We start from the raw sequence: 20,819 nt of genomic DNA, 5'->3' as shown, positions 1-20,819 counted from the left end.
GTGTGTGTGTGTGTGTGTGTGTGTGTGTGTGTGTGTGTGTGTGTGTGTAAAATGTATGTGTGTGTGTGTGTGTGTGTGTGTGTGTGTGTGCGCACCACCTGCATGCTTGGTGCTTCAGAGATCAGAAAAGGGCATTGGCTCCTGTGGACTGGAGATACAGATGGTGTGAACCACTGTGTGGATTCTGGGAACTGGATCTATCTCCCTAAAGATAGTTTTATATAATACTTTTAATATTTTTGTGCATGAATCTAACTTACGATAGGAAATTTTGCCATTATGACATCATATCACTACCTCCAAAGATTTATTATTTTAGATTTAAAGAGAGTCAACCAATATACTTTCTATATGATTTTATGAGTTAAGTCATGGAAAAGGGAATTAATTTAATATGCTCATGTGTTTCAGAACTTGTTAAGCTAAGAATCCTTTTAGGGGGCTGATGAGATGGCTTCATAGGTAGATTCTTGCTGCAAAGCCTAGCAGCCTGAATTCTACGCCTGGGACTTGTGATGGAAGAAGAGAACTGACTCCTATAGGCTGTTCTCTGTTCTCCACACATGTGCTGCAGCATGGCATGTCCACGCACATACACTCACAAAGTAAAGAAATAATTGTAAAGAAAGAAGAAAAAAAGGAATCCTATTAGGCTTGCTGTTGTGTTTCCATTTATTGTCATGTTAGAACTTGAAACATACCCAGGAAATCCTTAATCTCAAAGCCCCTTGGTACTTCAACTCTGAGACTGAAAATTCTGAAACTGGCCTGCTTAATGATATCTTCCTCTGTTGGGTAGGAGGCATAGAGGCAAACTTCCAAGATGTATGGACACTGATTTTCTTTCTTTATTTTGAGATGTGGGTCTCACCAGATAGACCCAGTTGGTGGCCTAGCACTGTCTGTCTAGGCCAGGGTGGCCTCAGACTCACAGAGATCTATCGACTCTGCCTCTCAAGTACTGGAATTAAAGGTGTATACCACCATGTCTGGTAAGACTCTAATCTTTTTGTCTCTCAGGGCCACTGGTTGGGTATAACAGTTTTATCTCTTACCTTGGCTGTGTTATAAAATATTTATGTGTTTTGTATATGCCATTTTATGAATAAATCTTATGTGCTTTAGCAAATTAAAATCTTGGGGTCTTTTTAAGATAGGAACTCACTAAAGGCCCCAAGATAGAAACTTAAAATAAGATTTAGTAGTGGCACTTAAGCATTGGCTCAGTGCTGTTTTATTAGAGGATTAGCATTCTAGTCTTGACCTTTGCAAAGGCAGAATGATAATTTCTTCCTTTTAAATCACAGTAGAGCTATTTGAAATTTATTTATGATGTTTTCATAGATTCATTAATCTTAGGAATGCTGAGTCAGAGTGAAGCTGGGTGACGGTGTGGTTTGAGGAAAATTAACCACCTGATAATGAACAGTTTACAAATTCTTCACTGTTAATATACTCTCTTTTATTTGTCCAGACAGAGAACTTTGCTCTGCCTTCTCAGTTGTCTTCCACTCATTCCAGTCTCCACAATGAAACTATAACAGACCAAAAGATGAAGCTATCTCTTTTTTTCCTAAAAAAATTTCTATAAGTCAGCATAACTGATAAATCTTTTGAGGTTAATTTGGTAAATGGTGGAGCAAGGATCAGAAGTATTGTTCACGATTATATTTGAACTGAAGATAGACTGGAAATAGGAATGGCCTATCAATTCGTAACATAGCTTCCCTGTTAAAGGGACAGAAACCTCCTTGGATGGATTTCTTTTCCTATAATACATGGAGCTGGTAGAAGAGAACCAGTTTCTCTGACATTTTTGACTTACAAGGTTGAAATACCTGAGATGGGGTCTGTGTGTGTAAGTATGTGTATTTAGATCTGTATGGAGAATTTCTTTAGGGACTTTAACACAGCCAACTTATTTCTGTTTAGGGATTAGAAATTTTTATAAAGTAGGGCATGGTAACACATGCCTATAATCTTAGCACTTAAAACGTAGGAGAATCTTGTATTCAGGGTCACCTTGTACTACATAGCAAATTCTAGGCAGCCTACACTATACAATGAGTTTTAGAAAAACAAACAAATTAAAGTTTTTAAGGTTTTCTTAGAGTTTGTCCAAAATGGTTAGTTTTATGAAGTAACTCTGAGTTCAGCATTTGAACTGTTCCACAACCATTTCAAGTTAAAGAAATAGATGGATTAGAGTTATATCAGATAGATGTTCAGTATTGGATGTAAAAGAAGGCAGATTCCAGAGTTTACTAGAAATATAACAGTTTCAAATATTAATTCTTATCACTTCCCCACAACCTTTCAAAGCTAAAATCTTGGCGCTGAGTTGGAATTCTGGATGTTATCTACCAGCAAAAAACTAGCAGGTCTGAATGCGCTGTGACATTTAACCTACTCTTAGTCTGCTAACCACCCTTAGCCAGGAAGCTGGGTCTGATTTGATCCATATTATTATAAAATTGGATTTCTTATTAGTTATATTGGAGGGGGCAAAAGGGGAGTTTTCTGTGGAGGAGTACATGTGGGGAGGGTAGGCTTTTGGCTTCTTGTCCTTTGAATTCTGGTCTTAAGGAATTTTGTTGCTGCTATATTTCTTGTCATATTCATAATGATAAAAGTACATAAGTAATTATATTGCCCATATGTTCTATTTATAGATTTTTAAAATTATGTAGCCTTATTAAAATTTACATGATTTCTATGGTTTTCCTATGCTTTTTTTCTTTCCTAGAATTATTAAAATGTTGTAAAGAACTAACTTTTCTTTTCTTTTTCATTCCCATACAGGAAAGAGAAGTATATTGTTTATTTATTCATTGGTACCCTTTTAAACAAACCTTTGGCTGAGGATTTGCTGTTTGCCAGATTCTTAACTTAAATATGCCCATTTTTTTTTTATAGGCATTTCAGCTTTTCATTTGTTAATAGATATGGGTAAGTAAAAATGAGAATCTCTTACAGCTTTGAAGATTACCAATAAACATTTAGATTTAAAGATAAAAATAGACACATTGTTTCCCATACCTCTTAATAATCAAGTTACCTGTTTTTAGTTTAGGTTTTCAAGGGCCTTGTGTGTGTGAGGCAAGCAGGCCACCACTGAACTACATCTCCATCCCAAAGAACTCAGTTAATTTGAAAGCCAACATTTATAGTATTTCTTTTGGAACTTGGGAAGAGATCTAATGGTCTTTATAAAGTTCTCTTTATCATTTCATAGAGGAATGACTTAGAGAACTAAGAACCTCCCTGAAACCTTTCCCTTTAACAAGTTGCTTAGCCGTATAACATCACTCAGTGAGATATCTTCAGTTGTGTCTTATCATAATCTTACTTGGGATACTGTGAGCAACAAACTCCTAGACTAAAAATTGATGAGAGCCTTTATTGGTGGCCTTTGTCTTGTTAGCACTTAGAAAATTTATGACTCCCCAAGTAAAATTCTTAGGATTAGTGGATACAAGAGCTCCATTTATTCTTACATATAGTTCTAAGTATTCTAGACTTTGGTTAAGAAAAAACTATAAACATTTTTTTCTGATTTATTGAAAACAAATTTATAATGCATTAGGTGTATGCATGAAATAAAAGTATCACAATAAAATGATTCTGTTTTCTAATTTGTTCTGTTGTAGTCTGTTCTTTTTCATTTAAAAAAAAAAAAACAGGAAATAGAAGCCAAGAATGATGGCACGTGCCTGTAGTTCCAGCACTTAGAGACAGATACAGGAAGATTAAGAGTTCAAAGCCAGCGTCTTCTAGAGTAGTGAGTTTAAGGCCAGCCTAAGCTACATGAGACCCAGCCTCAAAAAACAAACAAGAGTACAAACTTAACATCACTATACATATTTTTTTGTTTTTTAAATGATAGGGCAGAATCGCTGTTTTCAGTTATGGTCTGAAAGTAGCAGAAGTAAGCATGGGCTCAGTTGGCAGATTCTCTCTCTAGCATGAGTGCCCTGAATTTGATTTGCTTCCCCACCACTGCATCACACTTGTAATCCCAGGTGGGAACAGAAAGATGAGAAAGTTCTTAAGGTTCCTTGGGTGAGTAGGGAGTTTGAAGCCTAAGTGGGCAAATGAGACCTTGTTTCAAAAAACAAACAAATCATTTAAAAATAGCAAAGTTAATTTTAAGGTGAGCAGTTCCTTGTGGACAATGGAAACAATGTAGCAGTCAGTAAGGTTATAGGTGAGACCTTGAGTCTGGGAGAACCTAACATTCAAGTCAAATCTTTAACTCAGCAAGCAGAAAATGTCATTTAGGTAAAACTGGTTATTTCCAGGAAAGTAAAACACATTTACAGAATTAACTACCAGATTTTCCTGTATTGGTGATTAGGGTAGAGCAAACATGCTAAAGTAAAATATAGCATTTAAACCTGTACTGTTGCCATTGATCCTAGATTTCTGATTTCTTCATTGAAATTTGCTCAGAGTGTGGCTTAGTTGTTACCTGCTATTGGTGGTCCAGAAAGGACAGCCATCCCAGCAAAGAAACTGGCATATCCCAAAAACTTGTGTACTCTAGAATTCTTAGATAGATCAACCTGTAGGGAATGAGAATTTAGTGTTAGCCATTTTAAGGATGAACTTCTTCAGTGTCTTATGTTTACCATTTAAAAAAAAAACGCTCAAACTGAACGGTTTGACTCCTGGGATGGTTGGGTTGGGTTTTCATCCCCAGTGTTAGGAAAGGGAATAGATGTCAATTAGGGGACTAGGATTGGCAAGGCAATGTAAGTGTTCTCAGTTTATTAGTGGGGGAATATTGGTGTTTGTTCTTGATAGGTTAACCTTTTATGTGGTTCAAGAGTGTTTTTACCTCCCAAACCTTAATAATCTTTCTCAATTAGGAAATAGTATTTTGTAATCTATGCTTACAGTAATATTGAATCCACCTGTGGCTTACCACCAACCATGGGTTTATAAGAAATCTGGTAACACAGGAGCTGATTTCATCTTTGGGAAGCTGGGATTTTGCCTAGGCTTCATACACTGTCTTACACAACTTAAAAACCATTTTAGTTCCATGAGTTCAGGTTTTAAGTCAGTTTGCTGTAAGATGGAGAAGTTGTTAAAACAATGTCCTTAAAATACATAGGACTCAAGACAGTACACAGACACAATCCTTGTTAGCAGACTTCTATACTTAAGTTCTATCTAGCAAGAGCTAGAGACCCCTGGAGCCTGTTGGAGAGGAGTAAACAACACAAGGATAGTTGGAATCTTGCTGGCCTCTGTTCCCCCTTTTCCTGTTCTATGTGGCTAGTCCTCTTAGCTTCTGTTTCTCACATGGGTTAGGTGAATAATGACAGGATATAACTAGCTGCTGGATTTCTGAAGTCTAGTGTAATTTTAAAAGTTAATACAAAATTTGAATTCTTGGGAAGGCTGTTACTGATACTTGTACTGAGTCATTTATTACTGAAGAATGAGTCTACTCACCAATACTGGCAGTATTAGTGCCAGGTAGCCACCAGCAAAAATGGCAAAAAAGATGGTATAGGCCATAAGGAGTGGGAATGTGGTGGCTAAAGGAGCAAGCAGGTTAGTTACACCACACAGAATGAGGTAAGACTTGTGGTATTGATACTTCTTGATCCAATTTTGATCAGCAATCCATCCAGAAATGAGTTGACTGACTGTCTCAGTGATACCTGGAACAGTGAATGCAAAATCAGACAATTGGTTTCCTAAACCCTTTTGTAAGAATGTCAGTGTAAGGGTATCTTTGCCCAAGGAATAGGATGCCATCCTGAGGCTAGAATACAGGTGGGAAAAATGGTTTCGTACTGAAATAGGATATGTACCTTACTTTTCTAAACATCTATAAAATGCCAGAATGCTGCCTTCAGCTGAACATGAAACCATTAAGCTGTTATGTGTGTTTTCTAATTGTATGTGGAATTCCTGTTGACAAGTCTATGGTCTGAAGAGGTTTTATAGTTTCTTCAAAGGTCCTACAAGTGAGGATATGAAACTTCAGTGTCCTGAGGAGTCATATGGTGAAATGAGAAAAATTAAATAAAATCTTATATTAAAAAATGTGGACACTGGGACTCTTTCTATGAAGCTTTGGAATATAAGACCTCCAGTTGTTCTTAAAGTTAATTTGAAAATACATGTTATTTAGATATGTCATTTGTGTAATGAGTAAATGAGGTGTAATGAGTAAAGTTTAAGAAGTACTTTTTCCTCCCACTCAGCATCCTTACTGTTTTCCCTATTCTAAGACATATCAGTTAGAAATACCAAAAGTAGTCTTCATCAAGAATATCATGAAGCCAGGCATAGTGGCGAATGCCTTGAATTCCATCTAGGCCACCTTGGTCTGCATGGTAAGTTCTAAGATTGAGCTACTGTGACTCAGAAACAACAAAAAGAACCGTGAGTAATGCTGGGGAGAGAATGCTGAGTGGTGCAGTGCTTCCTTCACGTGGGTAAAGCCCCACATTAAAGAAACCCAGCATGGTCTCCAGGTGATTTGACTATTAGGGGTCCAAGCATAAACTATTCCATTAAAAGAGACTAAAGTGCTACTATATATAGACTGTATTATGCTATTTGGCCTAATTTGTTTAGCCTTAACCTGATTCAAATGGATTCTATCAGACAGTAAAAGAAAATGGTTAACCAAAGCTGCTTTTATGTGATAGCAGTTTTTGACTGAAACACCTCTTCAGTGAGACCATTTGAAACTAGGTGTCTTTAGCTTTGTAAGGGGTTGATAAGTTGTTTTCCCCCAAGAAATCTGTAGAAGAAAAGTTTGGTTGAATGCTGAAAATTGTCCAGTTAGAGCAAAACATCCAATCTCAGTCTTTGCTTCAGAATCCCTGTTTTGTCAGTTGAGAGAATCTACAATTTAAGTGTTTGATCTTCCAATATTCTGTGACTACATAGAATAATTGTTTTTGTGGTTTTAACTTACATTCTATTTGAGAATTTCATTCATATGAGCCTATGGATTAGTGACTAACTCAACAGTCATATTTGTCTTAGTTATTTTAACAGGAAAATTGCTTAGCATCAAACACTCAGAACATTATGCTAGCCTGGCGCTACACTAAATTACATATGCATTACATTCATAATACTGACGGCTGGGAGGGAAAGTGGTGTGTTGTGCCTATCCTATAGATAGGAAAAGGAAATCCTGGCATGAAGGAGAATGCCTTGCCCAAGGTCACACAGCCAACAAAAACAAAACATAAACAACAGAGCAGGAGCCTGGCCTGGGAAGTCAAGCTTCAGAATCAATCCTTACTAAAACACTTTTCTAGCTGAGATTTCTTCCCAGATTAGCTATTGACACTTAGCACCCGCTTTTGAAGTTAGGTTTCTTCCCAGTGAACAATTGATACCTACTGTTAGCCTGAAAGTGGGTAAGGCAAGTTAGGGTCCACTAGAATCTGAAAGATAGCAGTTACCAAATTTGCATGAGGAAATGCACAGTATTCCGTTTAACATCAGAAAACTTGCTTTTCCTAGCCTTTCCGTAGTCCACTCACAGTCACTTGCTTTCTCCCTTTTTCCTTGCTTCTGTTTTTAAACAAAATTTAATAAACTTTTATCAAGCTAAGTTCATTTTTCCTTGTAGGTAGGAGGTTTGAAATAGGTTTTCTTACCAGCTACAGACACAAGGTAGGAGGCATCCATTATGTCAATTCCAAGTGTTTTTGCTCTGGCTACTAGGTGAAAAGTAGGAATGAAATATGCTAATTGACTCAGGAGAAAAGACCAGGTAAATATGTAGAAGAAAGGATTTCTAAACAGAGAAATATCCAAAAGTTTTTGCTTGCAGTTCCATGAAACAAACTTTTTCTTATAACTTTTGTCATTGCTCATAAGTAACAGCCTGTTCCTATGAGGCCTATTGCTGAACTCTTCACTTTGATTTTCTAAGACAGTTAAAGTTTTAGTAGGTTGTCCAGATTTCTTCATAGTATTGTCTTTGATGAAAGACTCTTGTGTCTCATTGCAGTTTGATATTTCTGTCTTGTATGATACCTCTGGTCCAGTTGAAGACAAAATGCTACCTTTGTTTTTAATTTCAGAATTGTTGTTTGATTGGATATGGATGGGTCTTAAGAGCATGCTGGAAGGCACCAAATTCAATGTAATAGCTCCAAATAATATAAGAGCACCTAAATGGAAGAGAGAAATTGAGAACATAAGAATAACCTTTCAGTTCATGCTGACTATTCATAGGTTCAGAAGAGGCCAACCTCTATAGTCCAATAATTCTTGAAAATACTACTTTGCCTCCCATGCCACTTAAAAAACATGGTTTATTTGTGTGTGTGTATTTTTTTTTTTGGGGGGGGGTTGTCACTGAAGCCAGAAGAGAATCAGAGCCCCTGGAACTGGAATTGCAGGCAGTTATGAAATGTCTGATGTAGATTCTGGGAATGGAATTCTAGTTATCTGGAAGAACAGCAAAATGCCTTTAACTGCTGGGCCATCTCTCCTTCCCTGCCTCCAAAATTTAACTGAAAGCACTTAAATCTATTGACAATATACATACTGCAAAAATGTAATGCTATAGATATTGAAAAAAACAGGAAATTGGAAAGAGGTTATTTATGCTAAAGGAACAGGTCAGAGGGGATTGGGAGGTGGGTTGGTTGATAACCTGAATGACACAAATTTACATTTTAAATAGGTATTTTAAATATATTGTAGTGACTGGATTTTGGTGTAAGAAATATAGAATTAGCTGTCAGGAATCATGGGAGGTGGGTGGGAAACATGTTAGAAAAGCCTTTCAGGACTTTTTCCCCCTGGAAGACATGATAGTCTTGCCTTTGATGATGAGTACTTCGATGGTTTCAGAGTTTCTGAACAAAGCCTTGACTTAGTGTTTCTGGAGAGAACAAGCTTGTATAGACTTTCCTAGAGGCATATCAGCTGGAGGTCCCCACTTACCATGGGACTGCTGAATAGTGCTCTGCATAGGAAAGAGTAGTCAAAAGTACTATAAAGGTAGAAATAGACATGAATACATTTCACTAAAATACTTCAGATAGAAAAGTATGAAATGGCTTTGTGAAAATTCCTAGTTGGTAAAATATATAGATTGTCCAGAAGGAACATAATCTTTTTTACAAATACTCCATTTAACCTCTTAGATTTGCTTTTAAGTGCAGAATCTTGTTTTTTGGTTTTTTTTTGTTGTTGTTGTCATTGTTGTTGTTTTGTTTTCTTAGAAGGATGCTTTAGGGAAAGATTGGAGGAAAAAGAAAACATGGTTTTCCTAAGGCTGTTACTGCACAGTGTTTCCAGTTACACCTTATGCATTGAATTCTAAAGAGAATTTTGAGTGGACTAACAAATAGGAAGATTTCTCCCCTATGTTCTCTAAGGAAGGGTATGTGCTTCCATTAAATATGTTTATTTCCCATCTTCAGTGCTATGTGGTGCCTGGCGGCCTGTAATCCCAGCATTGCCATGAGTTTTGAGGCCAGCCTGGTCTCCCAGCAAAGGGAGGGCTAAACATTACATTTTTAATGTTGAAAGTTTAGAAATTTAGACTGACTCACCTGTCCAGTCATAAAGATCTATCAGGAATTTTGTAAAGGGTGCCAACAAAAATGTCAGTCCCATTCCAGAACGGGCAATTGCTGTAGAAAGACCCAGTCGTTTTTTGAAATATTTGGTAATTATCACTGCAGCTACTTGGTACAAGAAAGCAGACCCCAAACCTTTAAAAAAAAAGTTTGAAATTAGATCATTAGTTACCATATCAGATGTTGTAGGTCAGATAATACATTTAGGGTCTATGGGGAGTAGGAAGAGTTCCTGTCTCATCCTTTATGGACTGTTGATAGTGAACTCACCAGGTAACAGTCCCATCGTCACACAAAGGAAGGGAATGCCTGTGGCCCAGCTGCTGATGAGATAGCCACCAGAAACAAGGAAAGTTCCAAGGATGGAGGTAGTTTTTTCTCCAAGTATGTCACAAATAATAGCAGCCAGGGGACCTTAAGAAAGAGAGAGTGCTAAGTTAATATCCTCTGGCATCCCTTAGATCCTGTGTGTTATTTGAGTGATAAAAGGAAAACAAGACAATTGGTTTAAGATACTGTATATTCAAAACTTAAAATAGTGTTTGTACTAGTGGTCTTTGTTTAGCACAAATTTGAATTGCTAATCTCCAAATTACAACACCAACTAGAACTAAAGGAGAAATTGGTTTAATGTTTGGTTTGAATATGATCACATAATTAGAGCTGAATGGTTTCACTTTCAGGTTGAAGTCTTGGCTCACTGGGTTTAAAGCCCTACCAGACTTAAAAAAAACACAAGGCATGAAAAAATTTCAATCATTAATTAAATACTTGGATTCTCAATTCCTTTTTCATTTCCCTATCTTTTTTCTTTTTTCTTTTTTTTCTTAGATTATTTATTTATTATATGTGAGTACACTGTAGCTGTCTCCAGACACCCATATGAGGGCATCGGATCTCATTGCAGATGGTTGTGAGCAACCATGTGGTTGCTGAGATTTGAACTCCTGATCTCTAGAGGAGCAGTCAGTGCTCTTAACCTCTGAGCCATATCACCAGCTCCCCTATCTTTTTTCAAGACATATTTTTCTGTGTAGCCTTGGCTGTTCTGGGACTTGCTCTGTAGACCAGGCTGGCCTCCAACTCAGTGGTCCACCTACCTCTGCCTCCCAAGTGCTGGGATTAAAGGCATGTACCACCAACACCTGGCCTTAATTCCTTTTTAGCCTTAATTTTCCCAATTTAGTTACCAAGTTAAATAGAACATAAACACTGATGTCTCTTTCAATATTACATATTAATATTCATGCATATTAATAGGTGAACTTTAATGTGACAGTACTTCAGCCTTAAAGGAATGACAATGTTGTCATGGACCTTTGTTGTCATTCTCCATAGACAGCGAGCTTATTGCTAGCTCCATACCTGCAGAAAAACGGAGTGATGACATAATGGATCCAATCCAACCAATTTGCTCTGAAGTGCCTTCAAACTCTTCTTGAAAGACCACAAAGAAAATTGCAAATGTCTTGGTCATTCCCATCACAAACACATTTACCTAAATCAAAGCATACAGAGTCCTTGTTAGATGCAAAGTGGGCTAGAACCAGAGGTTCTATTGCTCCAGCATCTCAGTACTAACCCATTTTTCTTATTGGTACTTTTTTTTGTTTGTTTTTTTCAAGACAGGGTTTCTCTGTGTAGCCCTGGCTGTCCTGGAACTCACTCTGTAGGCCAGGCTGGCCTGGAACTCAGAAATCCACCTGCCTCTGCCTCCCAAGTGCTGGGATTAAAGGCGTGCGCCACAACTGCCCGGCTTATTGGTACTTTCTTGTTATATAATAGGGGGTGGGAGAAGCAGCTTATTCACTCTCTTTGAAGTGGTAGGACATATTCATGAAAATATCTCATTTAATCCCCATTTCAAGCTTATGAAAAGGATGTGTCACTGTTGTTTTATAGGTGAGAGTTGAAGTTTAAGAGAAAAGTTGCCAACGATGGTACAGGAACTGAGACTTAAACCCTAGGCTGACTTGACTTCCCACTACTTTTTTTTTACATACTATCTCTGGCAGTTATTTATTACGGGGGAGGGACCTATTTCTGTTTGTATACAACCATTCCTCAATTCCTAATTGTAAAGAATTGTGGCTATTCCCCACCCCACTTTAAACATCATTTCTAGTGTTGTTTCAGAATAGTGGTATTTCTTGTCTGGAAGCAAGAGAGTGAGGACTGGCAACTGCCTAGGAGGCTTCCAAAGTTAAGAAAAGAGTCCTAAACATTTTTCTCATTCTCACTTGAAAGCAAGTACAAAACAAAACTTGGGGCTTAGCAGTTATAAGCACTTGTTGCACTTCCAGAGTACCCAGGTTCAGTTCCTGGCACCCATAATATAATTTACCCTTAAAAAAAAATCAAACTGTACTATCAAATGTACTAGACCTTTTTCAGTTCACAATATAGTGAACCTTCTTATGAACCAGGATCACTAATGTGAGGGGTCATTCTGTAAGCCTTTAGCCTATGTGTGTGAGCTATGTGGTTATGGGTGATAGCCACCGAATTCTTACCTTTTTTTTTTTTTTTTTGAGAAACAGTCCCTCTATGTAGTCCTGGAACACACTGTATAGACCAGAGCTGGCCTTGAAGTCACAGAGATCTTCCTGTCTCTGCCTCCCAAGTAAAGACAAGGAATTAAAGACATATGCCACCACTTCCAGTTTACCTCCGTTCTTAATCTTTTGAATTTGACTGACTATTGGTCTCCAATCTGAACTTTTCTTTGTTCTCTTCTCGATGCTGGAGAGCTGTGACATGGGTGTCTTGTCTCTTTACTGAGTATCAGGAAAGCCAAAGGCAGAGCTCTACCCAGCTGGCTCTCTGTAACTTTTAACTTCCTAATTAATTTCTATTTAGACTTTAAAAAGATACTAAAGACCTTTCCCAATATCTGTATTTTCCCTTAGTTAATCATGCAGACTACTACATAAGTCGTGATCTCATGCCTTGGATTAAACTTGGTAGGACTCAGTCCTGTTTCATCAGACATTGTAATTGTCTCACCTCCAAATCAAACAAAAACCTAGGAACAGTCCAAGTCCTAATTTTCAACTTTAAAAGCATTTAGTTTTAGTTGGTGGTTTGGTTTTTTTTTTTTTTTTTTGCTTTCAAGACAGTTTCTCTGTGTAGCCGTGGCTGTCCTAAAACACACACACTCTCTCTGTCTCTCTGTCTCTGTCTCTGTCTCTCTCTCTCTCTCTCTCGTGTGTGTGTGTGTGTGTGTGTGTGTGTGTGTATGTGTGTGTGTGTATAGACCAGACAGGCTTCAAACTCAAAGATCCACCTGCCTCTTCCTCCCAAGTGCCCCTAGGATTAAAGACATGCTCCACAACCCCTAGCAACGCAGTTAATTTTCTTCATTTTCTTGGACCCATAAGAGGACGAAGTGGGCCTCCCCCCACCCCTCCCCCTCCTACCCCCTTGTGTGTGTGTATGTGAGATCTAGATCAGCCTCGACTCATTTTGAAATCAGAGTGCCTGTTGTCAGGGTTAATTTTTTTTAATAACAGCTCTTTTTATTTCTGATCCTACTGTATATCTTGGCTTATCCTGACCTTCATAGATAAGTTTCTTCAAAGTCCGCTGTGTCTACTTCCTCTAATTGAAGTATTCTACTGAAAACCTAAGTGCTCTGATCAGGATTCTCAAAGACTTCCTTGTTGTTAAGTCAGATTGTTGCGATTCTATCATGTAACCTCAGCAGTGGCCATACATCATTTTTCCTGATAATTTCTGACATCTGCCCACTCCTCTGCTCTTGTTTCCTCTGGATGATTCCATTCATCCACATTGATCTCCCACAATTTTGTCCTATCCCCTTTTCTCTGGTGGCTTTATCCCTTTAGCCTTAAAGGTAAACTGTGTATATTGGAGACACAGGTTGCTATACTTCAGGTGCTCAAAGACTAGAGCAAACACGTTCTTGGTTGTAAGTTCCTTAGCCTTTGTCCAAGATTACGCCATTCAAACTGTTTTTCCTCCTGCTCCTTTTAACTGTAGTAAATGGCATTCAAAACCTACCGAAGTGCATAAACAACTCTGGACTATGGTGTTCCCTGCTGTCAGATTCCTCTCCACACCTTAGTGGTCTATCCTACCAAAATGCTCAGATCTGTATTTTCAGTTACTTCTGAATACTATGTTAAATTTAGGGCCTGTTTTCTTGCCTGTATTGTAGCTTGTCCAATGGATACCCAGTACCCAGGTTCCATCTGAAATACTTTTCCAATTAACTTGCGTCATTAAAACTGTATAACCTCAGAACAACCAATTGTCTTAATCTATCTGTTATTTTTCTGAGATTATTTAATTGTGCAGCCCCAGCTGGCTTTGAACTCATGTTCCTCCTGCTACCATCTCCCAGATGCTGCAATTACAGGTGTATCACCTGTAACTGTACCGGCACGATTGGCTCTTAACATGTTTTCAGTAGCCTCTTTCCACCTCTGACTTCATCCATCCTTTTGGCTACTTACAAATGAGTTTGTCCCACCCTCTCCCCCCACCCACAAGCAGGTATTTAATGAGTGGCTACTGTGTTTCAGGCTGTATATTCAGAGTATTCAGTGTAGGCATACGATAGTGAACATACACTGATGAGCAATGTACATGTGGTTCCCCACCCTCACGGAACAGTTAGGTAAGATATACTGTGACGGTTTGAATAGTCTTGGCCCAGGGAGTGGAGGTGTGGCCTTGTTGGAGGAAGTGTGTCACTGTGGGCGTGGGCTTTAAGACCCTCATCCTAGCTCCCTGGAAGCCAGTCTTCTCCTAGCAGCCTTCAGATGAAGATGTAGAACTCTCAGCTCCTCCTGCACCATTCCTGCCTGGATACTGCCATGTCCCTACCTTGTTGATACTGGACTGAACCTCTGAACCTGTAAGCCAGCCCCAATTAAATGTCCTACAAGAGTTGCCTTGGTTATGATATCTGTTCACAGCAGTAAAACCCTAACTAAGATACATACTAAACCCAGAAACAGTTATATATAAACTATGGTGAGTTACAGTGTAGCCTGCTTTTGTGGAGGTGCTCACAAAACATACTGAGAATTTTTTCACTTTTTTGGGATCTTAAATCTTATAGAATTATAGCATGCTTCTAATTTACATGGAAATAAATGCATTGCCTATAAGGATGTATATTATCCCTATGAGCAGTGAGCTAGCTGAGTTCATTGCTAACCTTTTGGTATATTTTTATGCTTCAGTAACCATCATTATGTTACCCAAATAACATTATTAACCTGGTTATTAGGTTCTTTTAATTAGCAGTAACTAATCAAATAACTTGTTATCCATTGAGAATAATGTAGAAAAGGGTGGGAAAACCAGACTCCAACACCAACAGCATACACCATTTGAGAGGAGGCCAAACCAGGCAGGGCTCTCAGACTTAAGGTATCTTCAGTTTCCCCATTATTAATGTTTCTATGGAAGGGGAGAAGAAATTCAATTCTTCAGTAGTGAAGCCAGAATTTAACAAATTGTGCTTTATTTGTTAAGTTCTATAATATACAGGTCTAGCTTAGGACCTCTATCCTCCCTCCCTCTTTTCTGTTATTAGGGAGGAGTAATGCATGATGTTTTCCTGCCTTCAGTTTTATACTAATGTCTGTCACTCATCTAGACTTGTGCTCCTGTCGTGTGGGCTGCTTTCTGTAAATCCAAGCAGGGGAGGAATGTCAAGAAGTGTCTTTGTGAGTGTGTCTCAAAGTTAAGAGAATGATCAGGGGGTGCTTAAGAATTGTAGGGCTGGTACCACCAGGCACGGGATTATTTGTGACACAGCTGTGATGGATCCACCAGTGTTCTAGCACAGACATGCTGATGCTGCACATCACCCCGTTTTTACAGAGCAACCCCAGCAGTGTCTTGGAGGCAAGGGCAAGAAGTCTTTTCTTACAATACTTGTCAGATACAGAGTTTAATTCAAGTTATGAGGGGAGGGGCAGCAGGCTAAAGTATCCTCAGCCCCTATTAGTGAAGGGGACCATGGCTGGCTTTCTATTGCTATGATTAAGTCCTTGGGAAGGAAAGGGTTCATTTCAGTTTACAGGTTATAGAGCATCACTAAGTCAGGACAAGATCTGAAGCTGAAGCTATGGAGAAATGCTGCTTCCTGGCTTGTTTTCTCCGGCTTGCTCAGTTTGCTTTCCTAAACAACACAGGACCACCTGTCTGGCGTGGCAGTGAGCTGGGCTCACAGACTTGCCTACAGGCCAGTCTGATGGAAGCAGTTTTTCAGTTGATATTTCCTCTTTTCAGATACATCTAGGTTTGTGTCAAGTAGACAAAAACAGCATGAAGAGTACAAAGCATTGTGTATGTGTTATGCTGAATAGGTGGGCACTTTGTTTTGAGATAAAGTCTTGCCACGTGTGACTGGCTGGTCTCAGCACCCCCTTCCCCAAACCCGCCCAGTGCTGGAATTATAAGCATCTCTCACACCTGGCAGAGCTGAGTGCTTTCTAGGAATGACTTGTGCTAGCTCTTACATAGTCAAAAATGCGATGTCCCCAAATCCCAGTTTCAATGCTGCCAAAGTAGACTTGCCGATCATGCCTGGAGCAGTCTCTAATTAAGAGGTGATAGAGAGGCAGAGAAAAGGACTGGATGAGAATGCTTCTCCTTTCTCTCAAGGGGAACATCTCAGCTTATGGGTTCAGCCAAGATGGCCTTTGATTTTAGCAGTTTGGGGAAGTTCCCGGCTTCCTGTCTCTACTGAAATCTCATGATTTCTTCATCTTGTTAGGCTGCTTTGAGCTTTTCTTCAGACAGTTCAGCAGTTGGAAAGGGGAAAAACACTTACCAGGAAAAAATGAAACACAACCATCCATCCCCATCCTCCATCCAGAGGTTTGGTGTAAGGGGAGGGCTTTTCTTCCCTCTTCATCATGATACTTCCTGTATGTTACATGCAGAGATCACTAGAACAGATCTAAAACAGTAGTTCAGTAGTCAAGAAAGTGATCTAAATGTAAGTGGGCTTTTTGTTTGTTTGTTTGTTTGGTTGGTTTTAAGACCTGGTCTTGCTGTGTAGCTTGACATAGCCTAGAACTCGTGGCTGTCCTTCCTTCACTTCCTGAAGGCTCCTATTATAGATGTGCATGTTAAACTTAAATTTTAATTTGCTCCATGGTATAAAACCAATTGTTCTTTGATTTTACTTTTTTGTGTCCTCTTAGTTACATGTGAAGTCTGCTTGATATTAATAACCTCACTTCCCTGATAGAACGGCCACTCTACTTGTGTTCAGGATCTCCATCAACTATAAGCCAATTTTAGAGGAAGCCATGTATTACTCATCCAGTCCTGTGAACCAGCCCTTGACGCTAAAGAAAAGTTAAATGGAGGGGGCTCTTGGGTTTAGACAGCCCCTTAGGTATTTTAAGGCACTAGATACCCCAACAAAGTAACTTATTTCTTAACAGGATACTGGATGAGGAAAACAAATTGTGAAGCCCATTTAGGAAATATGAGTGATTTGAAATAGAGGGTACTAAACAGAGAGGTTAACTATTTTGGTTGTGATGGTGGACTTACGATTCTGCAGGAGACTACGCTCCACCTTAGGAAGAGAGAGATGCTAAGCATTCAAGATTAGAATGTCATAGTGTGCTACCTTCAAACAGAGAGTTGAGTAAATAAATACCTACATATTGAGAAAGAATGAAAAGAAAATGTATGTGTTCTGAGGAATGGATGTTATCCTCATTTGCTGTTGTGAAAACAGGCTGGTGTGTATGCGGTGTATCTGTGTGTGTTTAGTGTCTAAGAAAAGTAATGTCTGTTAGAAGATTTGAACAGAAAGATGTCGTGTGTGTGTGTGTGTGTGTGTTTGTGTGTGATATGTGTGATGTCTATTAGATAATTAGGCAGAGAGATTCTAGTCATTCCAGGCCCCTGAGAAGACCAACCCAACACCCAATTTCACTTCACCTTACCTTTAAGCAAACGAATCCTCTGAAGACAAGAAAATGTTGGAGGAAAAATTAATTAATTTTCCTAAAATGTTACTCTTTTTCCGTTTCATTCACTGCTTGGTGAAAACAACCAGGCATTGTAAGTCAAGCAAGGCAGCTCGGAGGTTTAGGCCCTCCTGCCAGTGGACTTTACTTCCTGAGGGAGGAGGAAAGGCTGTAACTTGAGAGCAACTCAGGCCAGCCTTCCAGCCAGCCCACAAGGTAGACTTTTTTCACCTCAGGCCAAAAAGCCGGGTAAACCAAGGAGAAAATCTTCCTAGTGACATCTCAAGTCTGGGGTGGGGGATGGGACTCCAGATATTTGAAACACTTGTCCAAAGTTCCTCAGGAAGTCTCGAGACTGGTTTAATAAGAGAAACATAAAACTCTTCCAGAGGCGGGGGAGCTTTCTATTGGACCACAAATGGCAGTGCCGGAGCTGGAGATACTGCCCCACAAGAGTGCATGCTTAACTTGAGTACTTGGGTTTGGTCCGTGTTAGCAAACCCAAAGCAGTCCCTAGTAAATTCAGCCTGTTTTGTGCTCTTTCGTGCTCAGGGACTAAACAGTGTGATTACTAAGTTGGGGTTTTAGGTCCCACTTTATTTGCTTTTTTGAACCCTATTACTTTAACTTTCCATGAAAATATATACTTACAGTAATTTTAATGAAATTTTTTTTTTTTACTGAATTTTGGAAATGATTAAGGCTGAGTCCTAGGAAATTACCTGAATAATTCAACATTCCAGTTCAATTTCCTTCCTTTGCTCCACCTTCCACATTAAAAAAAAAGTTAACAAGAAAGTACCTTTGATCTCCCTACACCAAAATTCTAGCTTTTAAACCAGAGTGTATTTTAAGCCAAAGTATGATTTCTTTGTTTGATCTGGAAGTCTGCACCTTTGTTCTGTTTTTCAAACATGAGGCTTCTCATCCTCTTAAAGCCCATCTCTAATTTTTCTTATTAAAATTCTTAAAGAAGGATGGCTTAGTTTGGGAGGATGCTCAGTGAACGAAACCATGGACAGATGACGCAGATATGGGTGTTGGTGGAAAAGATCAAATAAACATTCAGCAGAAGGCAAAACCCAGAGGAAGAGGAATGCTTTTCAGAGAGCTTTGAGATAATTATACACTCCGGAACATGTTTTTAGTGACCATCCATGGGACTGTTTTCAAGGTCTTTGGTGGCAGGATTGCTACTTTTTTAAAGCAAACCTCTGATTTAGTTAGAAGAGATGAACTTGAGCTCCATACTGATAGCTCTGCTGGAGCCCTGGGACCAGATTTGAAATGGAGAGAAACAGCATCATGTATAGGCTAAGAGGATTTTGGAGTTCTTAGAGATGACTCTTCTTCATACATACCTTTTATATAGAAACTGTTGAGGGCTGGTTTGGATAGAATTTCAACTTTGCATTTTAAGTCTTGAAATTCTGAGCAAGTTAACCTCTTTGAATTTGTTTTCAAAGCTACATAATGTTGCTAATATTATTTTACAAGGTTGTTTAGGATCAAGAATACTTCTTACTGCTGTGTATAGTAGCTCACACGTACAATCTCAGCACACCAGATGCTTAAGTAAGGAGGATTGCTGAGTTTGAGCAAATCAGGGTTAAAGTCAGACCCTGTCCCCACTCCTCCCCCCACCCCCCAAAAAGGGAAAAACTGTGAATCATTCTTGTTAATGAGAGGAAAGAGTTGTTAAGCTATCTGGGATATTAGTTAATATTTCAGCACCCATAACCACTGACTCAATGTTGCATTTACAGGGTCTTTAAACATATGAATATCTCAGCCTATAACCTTTTAACTCTTGGCCCTAAAGCTATTTGGTAAGAATTTACCATAATTTCTTATGACCATTGTTCTGCTGTCTGATAACTTCTGAATACTCTTCAACCCTTGGGACTCAGAATTTAGCACAACACTACTGGGTTAAGAAAGTCACCAGCTCAACCTTTCCTTGTCCTTGTTCAGTCCTTAGCTGTAAAAAGTTGGCTCCCAGCTGGGCGGCACACAGGAGGCAAAGGCCGGTGGATCTTTGAGTTTCAGGCCAGCCTGGCCTACAGAGTGAGTTTCAGGACAGCCAGGGCTGCACAGAGAAATACTGTCTCAAACAAACAAACAAACAAACAAACAAACAAAAGGTTGGCTCACAGAGCTAGGCATAAGGGCACATGTCATTGTTCCCAGCACTCAGGAGGCAAAGGTAGGCAGATCTCTGCATTCAAGGCCAGCCTGGTCTACAGAGTGAGTTCCAAGACAGCCAAGTGTATGCAGAGAAACCCAGTTTCAATCCCTACCCACATACCCCCAATAAATAAATAAGTAAATAAAATAATAATAGTTGGCTTACACATGGCCAAGTATGTGCAGAGAAATCCTGCTTCAACCCCTACCTCCATCCTCAAATAGCATAGCATAGCATAGCATAGCATAGCATAGCATAGCATAGCATAGCATAGCATAGCATAGCATAGCATAGCATAGCATAGCATAGCATAAAGTTGGCTTACAGAATTGGCTTCTGGCTGGTATTTGGGAACTTAGCCTTCAGGGGAACTTCTACCATCCCTGTTCCTATAGGGAGCAAACAATCTGACTTATGCTAAACACTCCCTTCTGGGAACCTGGGAGTTTGACATTTGCTAGTAGAAAATGCTCATGTGATCAGCCTCCTCTGGGCACTCAGTGTATAGTGACTTCTCCAGCTGAAGATATTTTATAAATATTATCACAACTCAGTGCTGGAGAAATTAAGTACATTCTATGTGACTTGGCTGAAGGAGAGTTCTTGGAACTTCGTTCTCTGTTTCTTTTTTCGTTTTGTCCCAAATACCATTTCCCTTTGTCAGTTCTCCTTTTACTATAATAAACATGATTACAGGGAGATGTTGAATCTTTCCAGTCCTAGTGGATCACAGACATATGTATCTGAGTTAGAGAAACACAATGACCAAAAAGCATGTTGGGGAGGAAAGGGTTTACTTGGCGTACACTTCCATATCTATTCATCTTCGAAAGAAGTCAGGACAGGAACTCAAACAGGGCAGGAACCTGGAGGCAGGAGCTGATGCAGAGGCCATGGAGGGGTGCTGCTTACTGGCTTGCTCAGCTTGCTTTCTTATAGAACCCAGTACTACCTCAGGGATGACATCACCCTCAATGGGCTGGACCCTCCCCAGTCAGTCACTAATCAAGAAAATGCCCTTACAGGCCTGCCTACAGCCATATCTTATGGAGGCATTTTCTTTTTCTTCTCTTT

General features: G+C 39.2%; 1 protein-coding gene across 2 annotated transcripts in view; it reads right to left on the bottom strand.

The window, feature by feature from the left end:
* Slc16a4 (solute carrier family 16 member 4) overlaps positions 1 to 17,717 on the bottom strand; it is a 20,701-nt gene extending 2,984 nt beyond the window's left edge. Inside the window, exons 1-10 of one of the 2 annotated variants that reach the window (XM_028757308.1) lie at positions 17,534 to 17,717; positions 16,399 to 16,516; positions 10,950 to 11,082; positions 9,855 to 9,998; positions 9,558 to 9,719; positions 7,644 to 8,162; positions 5,464 to 5,675; positions 4,472 to 4,565; positions 3,059 to 3,125; positions 1,308 to 1,535 (exon numbers count right to left, since the gene is read on the bottom strand). In XM_028757308.1, coding sequence (XP_028613141.1) covers positions 3,070 to 3,125; positions 4,472 to 4,565; positions 5,464 to 5,675; positions 7,644 to 8,162; positions 9,558 to 9,719; positions 9,855 to 9,998; positions 10,950 to 11,082; positions 16,399 to 16,485 — 1,407 coding nt within the window. In that variant the 5' untranslated portion in view covers positions 16,486 to 16,516; positions 17,534 to 17,717 and the 3' untranslated portion in view covers positions 1,308 to 1,535; positions 3,059 to 3,069. Of the gene's footprint in view, positions 1 to 1,307; positions 1,536 to 3,058; positions 3,126 to 4,471; positions 4,566 to 5,463; positions 5,676 to 7,643; positions 8,163 to 9,557; positions 9,720 to 9,854; positions 9,999 to 10,949; positions 11,083 to 16,398; positions 16,517 to 17,533 lie in introns of those variants that run through there. The other variant, XM_028757307.1, reaches the window with a different exon arrangement.
* Between the last annotated feature and the right edge of the window lie 3,102 nt (positions 17,718 to 20,819).

Source organism: Grammomys surdaster, unplaced genomic scaffold, assembly GCF_004785775.1.
Source record: "Grammomys surdaster isolate TR1022 unplaced genomic scaffold, NIH_TR_1.0 126158, whole genome shotgun sequence".
NCBI classification, from domain to species: Eukaryota; Metazoa; Chordata; class Mammalia; order Rodentia; family Muridae; genus Grammomys; species Grammomys surdaster.
This window is presented reverse-complemented; position numbering and strand designations above follow the sequence as displayed.